The sequence below is a fragment of the Nannobrachium achirus genome (assembly GCF_963921795.1).
Source record: "Nannobrachium achirus genome assembly, chromosome: 3".
Lineage (NCBI taxonomy): Eukaryota > Metazoa > Chordata > Actinopteri > Myctophiformes > Myctophidae > Nannobrachium > Nannobrachium achirus.
The window spans coordinates 58,083,375-58,096,670 of NC_137812.1; the positions used below are offsets into that span (position 1 = coordinate 58,083,375).

The 13,296-nt window shown below is 43.6% G+C and overlaps 1 protein-coding gene across 4 annotated transcripts in view; it reads right to left on the reverse strand.

Moving 5' to 3' along the window:
• rptor (regulatory associated protein of MTOR, complex 1) overlaps positions 1-13,296 on the reverse strand; it is a 218,956-nt gene that overhangs the window by 87,948 nt on the left and 117,712 nt on the right. For all 4 annotated transcript variants that reach the window (XM_080721242.1, XM_080721241.1, XM_080721244.1 and 1 more), the window contains 3 exons: positions 9,172-9,247; positions 6,495-6,596; positions 197-280 (listed from right to left, as the gene is read on the reverse strand). In XM_080721242.1, coding sequence (XP_080577368.1) covers positions 197-280; positions 6,495-6,596; positions 9,172-9,247 — 262 coding nt within the window. The remainder of the gene's footprint in view (positions 1-196; positions 281-6,494; positions 6,597-9,171; positions 9,248-13,296) is intronic.

The window sequence follows — 13,296 nt, forward strand, 5'->3', positions numbered from 1 at the left end:
CACCCGACAATGACGATATACTAGTGTTGTTGCTGCTCTTATAACACCATTAATACTGGGGTTGGTGTGGGCCAGACAGTAGCCCCCCGCGGGCCGGAAATGGCCCGCGGGCCGCCTACTGGGGAACCCTGTACTAAACCCTTCAAATGCACATACAGTAGCTCAGGTAGTGTGTGTGTACTGTGTGTGAACCCACCAGACTGACAGCCCAGGGCCCCAGGTCCAGGAACCGACCCAATAGATCCAGAGCCCGCAACCGATGCACCTGACTGAGCAGGACCTGAAAGAGAGCATGGGAGATGTGTCAATGGAGGCCAGATTAACACAGGATAAAAGGGGGGAAAGGAAGAACTGTGGGACAAAGACACAAGATAAGACCTTTTTCTTTTTTTACCAACTTGCAAGAAATTGTTCTGCTGTGTAAGACAACAAAGTGAAATTGCAATTGCAATCCCTGAATTTTAATATATATATATATATATATATATATATATTCACACACACACACACACACACACACACACACACACACACACACACACACACACACACACACACACACACACACACACACACACACACACACACACACACACACACACACACACACACACACACAGGCAGAAACCTTGTATCTCCAAGTTTCAAATGTGCACCTTTTTTTGTAATGTCATCATCATACAAAACTGTCACACAGAACTAGTGAAAATAGGATATCTATAAGCTTGTAGATGGGCTATTTTCACTATTTTAAATCATTTTTAAAATGATAAATACAAAACGCACAGTTTCCACCCGACAACAGCGATATATATTTTATAAATCAGTTGTTGTGCCTTATTGATGACAGTGGATGTGTATATGACCCAGGAGAAGTCTTCAGTGATGTGCACCCCTATAAAGTGTGAGTTGGAGACTCTGCACTGCCTCACTGTCTATGAGGAATGGGTTGGGATTTGTTCTCCTTGTTACTTCCTAAAGTCCACAACACATTTTTTTTTTTTTAAGAATGAGATGGTTGGCAGAACACCAGGTTGTAAGGTTTTGCAACTCGTCCCTGTATGCTCCCTCATCCTTGTTGAGAGAAACCTGGAAATGCCCATGACTGATGTCGTATTGTATGCAAACTTCAGTTTTCTAAATGGACAGATGAGCAATGGTCGAGAACCGCCAATCCGATCGATACGCCCATATAATGGAATTATTACCAAATATGGTCAGCTTGCTGGTCTACAGATCGTCAGCCAACCTAGCCGCCACAGTATGCCAACATCTCCTGATCGTCTGATTATTCCAGGTGATCCATGGCAGTGTGGACGGCGTCGGTCTGTTGATCTGGTTACCTGGCCGGCGGTAGCCAAGTTGGTGCTGGTCCAAAGTGGCAGGGATGTTACATTTAATTTGGGCCAAAATCAGCTCCTCAAAAGTATTTGGCTTTATCCAAGGTGAATGAGTTGAGGCAGAGGGAGGAGAGGACTGAGGAGGAGGGGGGGAAAAGGAAGGAGAGGTAGCATGAGACAGGTGGCTCTCCCACCACTCCTGAAAGATATTGGCACCAGTAAAGGATGTTTACTCGATACTGTGTGTGTGTGTGTGTGTGTGTGTGTGTGTGTGTGTGTGTGTGTGTGTGTGTGTGTGTGTGTGTGTGTGTGTGTGTGTGTGTGTGTGCGCGCGCGTGTGTGCGTGCGTGCGTTGCTTACTTTTATAACTGCTGCATCTTGGATGCTTTGGCTTGTTAATTTCAAACCAATATGAATTGTTGCCAGGGAATTGTTGCCATGTGCATTTTTGTGTGTTTATGAAAAGCACACATGATCACATCAGTAGCTTTGTGATAAAGTACACTTTAAAGGGTTGTTTTGGGTGTGTGTGGTGGTGGTGGTGGTGGTGTGGGGGGGGTGTAATCCCTTGGTACAGGCAGATGCTACTGTAACTAAGTGCCAGCCGGACATTGGTGTATCCCCATGTGAACAGTCCCATACTGTGTTTTGTGCGGAACGACCATATGGAGGGGAGTGGATTCCTTAATGCCTGCCTACACAAACAACAGTAATGTTGTCGGGGCATTCTGTGACCAAAACCAAGCGAGCATCACCCCATGCTCAGTTAGAAACCGGGGAAAGTCCAAAGTCGGGGTTATCTCCAGCCCCCTAGGGAAGAACGTGGGAATGTGTATATGTATGTGTGTGTGTATATGAGTGGATACATGAGTGTATGTTTGTGTGAGAGAGTTCTAAGATGATGAGTAGGGTAAAAGGGCTCATTATATCCATAGTCACTGTTCATAGATGTAAATATATTATCCAGATACATATATTCAGTCTCATGCGTGTTTGTGTACATACATGTTTGTTGTGTACTGTACGTGTATGACTGAAAACTGAAAAGGTATCCAGGGAGTGAACATTACCGTTCCCTGAACAATACTGTACATCACTTTGATGAAAACTCATTTCATGATCCAATAGGCCTTTCCCATCAGCATTTTGCACATGCACGTGGTGATAGAATAACGGCATCACATTATTACATAACTATGTACTTTGTGAGTGCATAATAATAGTGTGTCTTGCACAAAGTAGAATTATAATGCATGTTGATAACGAACACAGCTCTGCTCTTTGACCTCACAGTAATATCACACCACAAGAGGTAATCCCCCATCATAAAATCCTGTTAATCTTTTAAAGATTAACTGATGGAATAGTCGTTATCTAGGTACCACATTGCTGAATCTTTACTTCTCTCAAACATTTTTACTAAAGCTCCTTACTGGGCTTGTAGAGCCCTTGTAGATCCGCTATTTTTAAAAAATCTTGATTTTTATGCAAATCTTTGAATATATCTTTTTAAAAGCGAACATTTGTAACTCAAATATTTGCTTCTGGGGGGGTCCCTGGACCAACATATTTTGAGATGGGGGTCCGCGGCCAAATACATGTTATTTTGGGGGTCCTTGACATGAAAAAGTTTGAGAACCACTGATTTAGAAAAAGGTTTTAGAAGAAATTGATAGAATGGTGCCATGGCATTGGTCCGAAGGTTCATTAGTCCGAATTTGTTAAGAATACTATGCCTAACTCTAACCCTAACCTCAGTAACCCTAACTAAATTCGGACTAATGAACCTTCGGACTAATGAACCTTCGGACTTATGGGCAGTCCTCGATAGAATCGGGTAAAATCGTTCAACCTTTTACGATTGTATATGCTATTTTTTAATAGTTAAAGCATAATAATAGTTAACGTAATAATGTGTAATAATGTCTCTTCCAACTGCCGATTTCATATAGGACAACAATAAACTTGTTTAAATGTTCAGAACTCTTATGTTACTTATTATGCAACTGTGTATACTACAGTACATGTATGTCCATATACATTACTTCAGTGGATGCGTATCAGCCTTTGATTTTCTTTGCTCCTACAGTGTGCTGTCATAATGTTGTGTAATCTTCAAGAGCACTTTAGAAAAACAAGTAGCGATGCAGATATCTTGCTAAATCATGTTCTTTGCATTGACTTTTCCATATTTGTACGAGGGACCCGCGCACGCACACACACACACACACACACACACACACACACACACACACACACACACACACACACACACACACACACACACACACACACACACACACACACACACACACACACACACACACACACACACACACACACACACAGTGGACCCCCTCAACCCTACCAGTGCTCTTCTATCAGTCTTCCACTGCTGCTTTTTATTTGCCTTTTACGGGTCCCAGCAGAGCTGCTGGATGGAAGGGCTGTGGCTGTAGCTCTGCTGACTCAGCCGGAAATTACCATTCAACACACCGCCACTACACTGTGATATAATATAACCCAGTGTACAACACTGTGGGGCAGTACAGGGGAACAGCTCCCAACGCTATATCTTTAGAGCTGACATACACTATGAGGGCTTGGAAAAGACAAGACTTTGGCCCAATTAAGCTGCTCCAAACAAATTGAGGTCATCAACAGGGAAAATGAAATCCCCCAATTGCTCTCTTTTTTTCCTTTCTCCTCAGGGGAAAAGACTGCACTGTGCGTTTCTGTTTCATTTACTGAAGATGAATTCCAGGGATCCACACAGTGTACAAGGAGCATTGTATGACCTCTCACCTGCTCTTGTGATTTCCTCGCCTTACTGTATGTAGAGGACAGTGAAGGTAAATACAGAGTAGAGCTCAGTCAAAGTAAATATTCATGACATTACAAACTCAAATGTGGCTTTTGCTTAATTGTTCTTACCCTACCAAAACTGGGTTGTGAGCATGTAAGATGTTGGAAGTGTGGTAAATTGCAAGTGTGTGAGTGAGTGGGTGTGTGAGTGGGTGTGTGTGTGTGTGTGTGTGTGTGTGTGTGTGTGTGTGTGTGTGTGTGTGTGTGTGTGTGTGTGTGTGTGTGTGTGTGTGTGTGTGTGTGTGTGTGTGTGTGTGTGTGTGTGTGTGTGTGTGTGTGTGTGTGTGTGTGTGCACACGCGCTCAATGATCTGTACGACTAAACTGAAGTGGAGGACATAAAACTCCTAAACTAAAAACCAGTGGTTTCCCGATACATCGGTCACAGACCTCAGTGACAGTTGAAGACACTCTGCCATAATAAACTGTAACACACTTTACAACACACAAGATACGAGAGAACTCTCCTTGACGCAAAAAAAAAAGAGAAGATTATCTTCCCTGTTTGTTGATTATCCAGTAACACATATCAATGCTTTACTGTCAAAGCCAGAATATAGGTGTTGCCAGCCAAGTACAACTTGAGGCCTGCAATACGAAGCAGGATTTGGTGTTAGTGAGGCAACTTCAGGTTTAATCCTGAGTTTTCACAGATGTTGGTGGTTCACTTCTTACTAGGGTATATCACCCTGGTAACTTATTGTTGTAAACCCAACCTGCTCGGGAGCAGGTTGTGTTCGTGATCAACACGCATAAAAGTACTGACCAAACCCCAATTCTCTTGGAAAATGCCATCACCATTCATAGTACATCATCCAGTGGGGGTCGGTGCACGGGTTGTGAGTGGATCTCTTCGGAGGGAAAGAGTGTTCATAGACTGGCAAAACCCTTTGGCTTTCCTTGACATTTTTTATATGAGAGATATAGATTTGTGTCAGAGAGAGCGAGTTATCTGTGTCAGCTGCTTGAGTCATGGCTTTCATTGGCTGCAAGCAATATGCTTGCGGCCAATGAAAGCCATTTCATATATACAGTATGAAGCCATTTATTGTGTTTTGTATACCCAAATCATCCTACAGACTGATTTAAGCACTGAAACCTTGTATTTGTTTACCTATAAGATATGAAAGTAAGTCTCCTTACTGCTTTGATTTATGACTTTATATTTAGCTTTTATTTGCTCCCAACTCTGTTTTGCACTGCTGGGGTTGCAGCTGAAAGAATACGGCCATAAGAATATATTGACAGTAAGCAAGACAATAATTTTATGCACAAATGCAAGTCTAGTCAGATCTACTTTTGCCCTAATAATGGGACACGGATATTATAAGCATATTAATTTAGACATTCAGACAGTCTGATCCTTTGCCAGCAGTCCTCCCTTCATTTGGTAGCTGCTACGTTGCTTTTTGCCTGGGCTATGTGTTTGATTTATGTTTGAGATGGGGGAAAATGTTTATCATAATGATATACATTGCTCTTCATTTGTGTGTGTGTGTGTGTGTGTGTGTGTGTGTGTGTGTGTGTGTGTGTGTGTGTGTGTGTGTGTGTGTGTGTGTGTGTGTGTGTTTCGACATACCAAGTTGATAACCACCTGTCGCGTGACCGCTTATTGTGACTGCAGTTATTAGGGTAATTGAAGCCTGATAAATAATACAAATATAACCTGCGCAGGTTGAACTTGCTTCATAGCACATCAAGTCAAACCAAAATGTATTTATAAAGCTGTAAAAGTATGCTTGGGGAGAGGATATACAAACTCCAGTACAAACACTACACCTGATTTACTTTCCCCAAATCCACAACACCAGTGTAAGGCCATGGCTACACGGAGCTGGATATTTCTGAAGCTAGACATTTTTTTGTGCTGTTGGGGCTTGCAGCCACATGAAGCTGGATATTTCGGCTGCGAAGCTGGATATTTTTTAACCCGGATAAATAAGTGAAGACATTGAAAAATATTCGATTCACTGGATCCGTGTAGACAGGGAACCCGGATATCTCTGAAGACTTTACTGTGTGTGTGCATGTTAGACCTAGATATCTTTGTCGTGTGGACCTAGATATTTTTCTATGTGGATATCTGAAAAAACGGGATATATGAAATATCCAGCTCCGTATGGACCTAGATATTTTTCTATGAAGATATCTGAAAAACCAGGATATATGAAATATCCAGCTCCGTGTAGCCATGGCCTAAATCAGGACCAGAGAGAAGGAAACATACTGTAAGAAGTTTTCTTAGACATGCTGACTAGGTGTGTGTGTGTGTGTGTGTGTGTGTGTGTACCTGTAGGACAATGGGGAGCTGCTCAGGTGGATTCCTGTTCTCTACACCCATGGTCAGCCACACCTGGAATGCTGTCAGCTGTTCTGCAAAGAAAGGGCTGTGCTGTGGGCACACACACACACACACACACACACACACACACACACACACACACACACACACACACACACACACACACACACACACACACACACACACACACACACACACACACACACACACACACACACACACACACACACACACACACAGAGAGAGAGAGAGAGAGACAGACATCAACACTTTTTCTCATTTTGAAATATTCCTTTTCAATGAGTCACACAATCATAGCTGGTGCCACACCGTCCGCCATGATGTCACCAGGAATTGACACGTTATAATTGACCTCATTTGACCTGTATTATTCTGATCATGCTGTGTGGGGATTGCTCTGAAAGACATGGACAGTATTTGGACATCCACACGCATATCAAGCCAGCTTCTTGTCTGAGATGAGTCTGTTCTCCCATAGACCCTTTTTGATGTTAAAAGTCGTAGTGTAATTGATATTTTAAAACAAAGGTCCATTTTCTGATCATTGTTATGGAGTGTTGCAGCCAAGCTATTTGTGCCACAAGAGCAGGACATTCAAGCACAGCAATGGTTGGTTGGTTTGAACATCGTGGGTGTTAATAAACGCTGCATGTGAGCTCTATGATATCCACGGTGCTCCTCAGCTCAAAAGGTGTTCTCAGTGGACACAGCACCCAACAAGGGTCTAACCGTCTCCTAGCCTGATTTCAGACTCAGCTGATTTCAGACTCTGACATTGTGCCCTTTCTGAACGATTTACGGGGGGGAGGGACTTTGACTAACACTAAACCAATCACAAGAGATCAGCGGATCTGCCTACTTGTAGTATTTAATCAACATTAACAGCTTGGAAATGTAATCGGTTCAACTGCTGCACGGATTGTATATTCGTTAGATCCTGTTATTTTCAGAATATAGAGCTTTTGATAACACTTATATTATCAAAACAATATCACCGTCCCTTTAATGAGTGAAACAGAGAGTGAGACAAAGAGAGAATGGGACATCAAGTCACAAACAAAAGCATATAACTGCTCTACAGAATGATTATTTCCAGCTAAACTGAATCAGATACAGTAAGGAGAGGAGCCAATGCTATCAAGCAGTGTGTGGAGTGAAAGACTGTTGAAGAGAGGCAGTGAAGAGAAAATCTGTCTTAGTGGTCCTGAGAGGCTCAATTACAGTGCTGTAAATAAGTGTTTTCAGTCTGAATGGCATAATAGTTTAGACTCTAAACTTTAGAGGGAGGGGGCAAGTGCTCTCACAGGATGCCCGCCTCCACATACCAGGTGGAGGATAGAGGAGAAAATCGAACCTCTGTTCGAAGTGGAGCTGTGTGTGTGTGTGTGTGTGTGTGTGTGTGTGTGTGTGTGTGTGTGTGTGTGTGTGTGTGTGTGTGTGTGTATTGCAGTTGATGCTCAGGGCAGGCTAGACTCAACAGCACCTCTCTGGTCACCCAGGGTTACTACATACAGGCTACATACAGACCCACCCACCCACCCACATACCCACATACCCACCCACATACCTACACACACGGCCACGTATAGGGGAGCTTGTGTTCCACACAGCTCCAAAAAGTGCCACCACAAAAAGGTTGTGAGAGTAGGAGGAAGAGTACTTTCCCCCCATTACTATCACTGAACACTGCTATAGCACATCATTGCTGATTGGCAGCAGGCTTGTATATCCATAATTAATGCCCAACTTCGTTGGCCAACAGTACCGTAGAGTAGAGAAAATAGCAGCTATTTTGTATTTTCGCTGTTTTAAATAAAAGTGGTTACGTCTGTCCTGTGGGTTTTATACAATTTTAACCGATGCAAATAAATAAATAATAACTACATTGGATCCATTGGAACACATGTTATGCGTATGAGCAAATGTCTGTATAATTCAAAAGAATAAAAGTCTGCTACAGCATTGCAAGTGTTTAATTTACTTAAAACACAGAAAAGATTACATTGTACTGTTGTACAGACTTTTTGTGTTCGGTACCATGTCTGTATACTGCAGACATACTATCATCCGCCAACAGATCCACCTATCTAAGCTTACTTCTAATACACAGTGTGTCTTTATCATTCCGTGCCGTCTCAGTACATTTACCCAATTTAGCCCAAACTGGGGTCAACAACAGTCCAGTGACCACCACCACCAGAAACCACTTTATCAACGCCGCTGACCGAGTGACACGTCATACGTTAGAGTTGACATTTTGACGTGGAATCCAAACGGGTCAGACAGCGATGGAGCACATGTGTATGTGTGCGCACGATGAATCAGGCTAAATGTTGGAAAACACGCGGTTGCTGAAAGGAAATGATAGGGCAGGCGCTCCGGCCCTGCGTAATGAAAAGATGAAAGAGGTGAGGTGAGACCAACAGCAATTTATCACACGATGCCCCCCCCCCCTTTCCCCACCAAACCATCTCACACACACAAATGCATTCATGTTCCTGCACGAATGCACACGCTTGAAGAAGGGTGCTTTATCTTATTTCTGGAGTGACTCAATGTGTGCGTGTGTGTGTGTGTGTGTGTGTGTGGGGGGGAATAAGGAGGACTTGTTTTTCGGGATGACACACCACACACACACACTTACTCTGAAGGCAGTGCCCTCTTCAATGATGGTAGGGAGTTGTGAGAGGCAGATGTCCACCGCCAGGTCCCACGCTTGCCTGGACAGAGACGAAAGACACAAACACGCAAATAGCGTTACATATGAGGTACAATAATACAGAATAAATTCACATCGTCATAGACCTGTCTCGTGACCCCCCCACATGTGCCTGCAGAGAAATAACGCATGAATTCACACTTTCCCAAACTTACCGTATTCCTCCTTTGCTCACACACTCATGTAGTGTATATCTCTATATGCATGCACGCACACACACTCCCGCCCAGGGGTCTTAGGGAGGGCAGCAGTGAGTCTTTGATCCTTTCTTAAACCTCAGCATTCTCTCATGGTCATCATATCTAATTCATGGGGTTACATAACACACATCAAGCATCGTACATTCTGCTACTCCACTCTGCTCTCTCTCCTTCTCTCTGGCAGGATACTGGGCTCTGGGACTCAAGGGGCTTCTTCCACTCAGTTAGCTTGGGATATGGTCGAGTCGTGATCTTCAATCTACAGTATGTGCTGCACGCTATGCAATGTAATGTGATGCGATGCTGATTGTTAAGGCATGACGTTAGGCTTTCGTGAGCTCAAGAGGCTTTCCCCCATCAAGGGTAGAGTGGTATTGTGCGATCTAGCTCACTTACTCATTTACTCTCATGTATGCCTTTATGACAGACACGTGGCACAATATGGTACAATATGTGGATAGACCTGATCTGACAAGCATGAAACAAACGTTAGCCTTAACCAGTTCAAATTGATGGTGCACTATGCACTGGCTGTCACTAAAATGATTATTCTGAGCAGATGTAAAGAAAGCAATATTAAAATACACAAACATCATATAATCCATGTATGATACATTTTGGTAACTAGAAGAGTTCATAAAGGATTCTGAGGGTGGTTACAAGAAGAATAAAGACATTTGTGGATGGGCTGTCTCGGCAACTTGTCTTGGCCATATACAGTATGCATTCTGTTAGTGTGGTATGTGGCCTCCATGTATGGGCATTCCTATATGAAGTCCTATATGAAGTCCTGTTAAATATGGGCTTAATATTGATGACATCAGGGATCTCCATATATGGGCATAGGGATTCTGTTAGTGTGGTTCCCCTGACATCAGTGTGGTTCCCCTGACATCACATTGATGTCAGAGCGCCAAACCCATAGACCGTAAAAAAGCGTACACGTCCGGACAGACGTCCGGACGGAGAAATGTTTCGTTTCTCATACTAAACTGCGACCTTCGGTCGCAATAAACAACTGAATGTCTGTCTGTCCAATGTCTGTCTGATATATACGCATGCTGAGATCACTGATACTAAACAGTGCCCAAAAATTGGTAGATAACTGACATCACTGATACTGATAATCTCAGTCGGAATGAGAGAAATTTGGGATGACGTAATTTCCAGTTGTATCCGTCTCCTAGGAACCTAGCACCATTCATATGTTGGCAACGAGTGCGCTCTAGCGTAATCACTGAAAACCCTGAAATGATCAAAGGCGGTGAACCTTTGGATTTTAAATGACGTCTTATGACGTCAATGGCGGTGTGTGTGTTTGACAGCCACAGAAACAGGTTCAAACCGGACATCAAAAAAACAAATCTCCATTGGCTCTAATGTTAAACTGAAAACGCCCATTTCTCCTGATCCTGCCGGAGTCTCCGTTGTAAACAATGTCAACTAGTTAGCTTGTATCTCTGGAACCGTATGATAAGATTCAAATGCGGTCTTTTGTCATCAGCCAGGAACCGCAGCGTGCACGATCCGTGCACCATCCTACACGATGGACACGCCGCGAACACTTTAAAAGGTACGAAAAAGTTAAAAGAGGGTGGCAGTGAACTACTAAAGTCCTAGTTTAATGGTGGCAGTAAATGAGTTTAATATGGGAGCAACCCGGGGTTGCTTACCAAGTCCTCTACTGTACTCCTTGTGCAACCACACCATCATCATCATCCTCAGGGCTGCCCTTGATACAATCAACCATTCCAAACTTACACTGTACTAGAAACACTCATTCAAGCCATAATCACGTACACATCCAGACTTGGCTACTAAAACCTCTACGTCTTATATGGCGCCACTACCAACTTCCTCAACAAACTACAAAACTATAAAAAATTCCACTGCCAGCCCACTCACCAGAACCCACCCCAGAAACTCCTTAACACCAGTCCTCCATGACCTTCGCTGATTCCAGTAAAAATACAGAATAGATTTCAAAATGCTGCTCACCACCTACAAGGCCCTCAAAAACTTTGCTCCCATGCACTACCTCTCTGACCTCCCTCCCTCCACCAACATGCCCTCTCTCATTCCTCCGGTGATGTCCCGGTCCGGGATGGTGTTTTCCTCTGGTGTTTCAGTCCGAGTGTATCAAAGGGTGCGTTCGGAAATGCGCACCGGGTGGACTGCGCGGGCGTTTATCGTGGGCTTGCCCAGGCCTTACGGCCTGGGCATAAATATAACGATTGCATTCACCGCGGCGCTCCGCCGGCCGCGCGGACCTGGCCCGCTCTTCACGCCGCGAAGAGCAGGACCAAGGTCCGCTGGCCTTCGCACCGCTTGCAATGTCTTGGACAATAAAACGAGCGCACCCTTTGATACACTCGGACTGAATCACCAGTAGAAAACACTCTCTCGTCCCGGTCCAAGAGCAAAGCGCCAAACCAATGGTGACAAGGCCCTCTCAGTTGCTGTCCCCTCCCCTTGGAACTCATCCCAAAAAACACTAAAGCTGCCTGTATCTGTATACAGTACATACTGTACCTTCTTCTTAAATGAATGCACTCTACCTTCTACAATCTGATCAATTACTCCCATCCTTTTTACATATCCCCTACTGGTTTTGTGGTTAGAATGTGTGTCCTGCCTGTTCTTTTTAACATTACTTTATTTTTCTTCTTTTTATTTAACTACAATCCAGCATTAGCAGTATTATCTTGTGAATATTGTATTGATGTTATGAGCAGTCTTGTGGAACATGCCACACTAACATTTCACTGCTTGTATGTACAGTGCATACAGTATATGAGGTTATCAAATAAACCCTCTAAACCTTGTCGATTTTTCATAACAAAGATGATAAGGCCTGTGTTTTTTGCACGTTATTGCTAATTTTGAAATGGTGATTCAAATGGGTATGAGTAAAAAGATTTTAATAATACTCTTAATAACTTTGTTTTTCATTGTGTTTTAATGTGCAATATCACGCTGATGTAATACACTCTCTGGGGAGATGGATTGTACAACACAGGAATACACCCTATAATTGTGTGATGTGACAAAGTTCATTCTGATTCTTCAATGTTCTGGCTATACTAAGTCGTGTGTAACGGTGAGGAGATGGGGACAAGGGTTACAACTACACACACGCCTTTTCGTCATCAAACAAGAGTGTTGGAGATAAGCAACAAAGCCATCGTTATTGGTGGGGAAGACCTTCAGAGGATACCCAGTTCCATCTGTACATGAACGGTAGGAGAGAGAGGCTTCTAATGAGAAATGACACACGCCCACAGAGAGGAGCCTGGTGCACTGTGAGTTGACAGCATTAGCCTGATGGTAACTGCCAACAAAAATGAGCTGCTCTCTGCACGAAGCCTTTGAATGTGTATGGGCTTTAGTATGTATGTGGGGGAAGGTGTAGGTACAGTACACAAGCATAGCGTGTGACATCCGAAAAGGGTGGTGCACGAGGGGACCTGTTGATGGCTGACAGAGCCCCAATCCCTGCTGTGAGCAGTATAGTACAGGTACTGGTATAGATATGGACAACCACATACACGCACATACTGTACTGTACACAAAATGGCCCACAGGGGAAGAGCAGCTCTTGGTTTCCTACCTGCTCTTGCCACATATATGCCTTCCCATATCAGTCGTCCTCAAAACCCCACCCCAATTGCTGTGATGAGCGCAGAGTGTGCTCGTTTTGGTTAATTGGATAACTTACTGCAGTTTCTCAAACGTTCAAATGTCAAGGTCTCCCCTTTAAGCCCTTTGCACACAGGCACGTTTAACCGCACGGATAAAACGGACAATATAATTTTTTGAAAAGAAAACAATGATTCTCTATGACCTCATG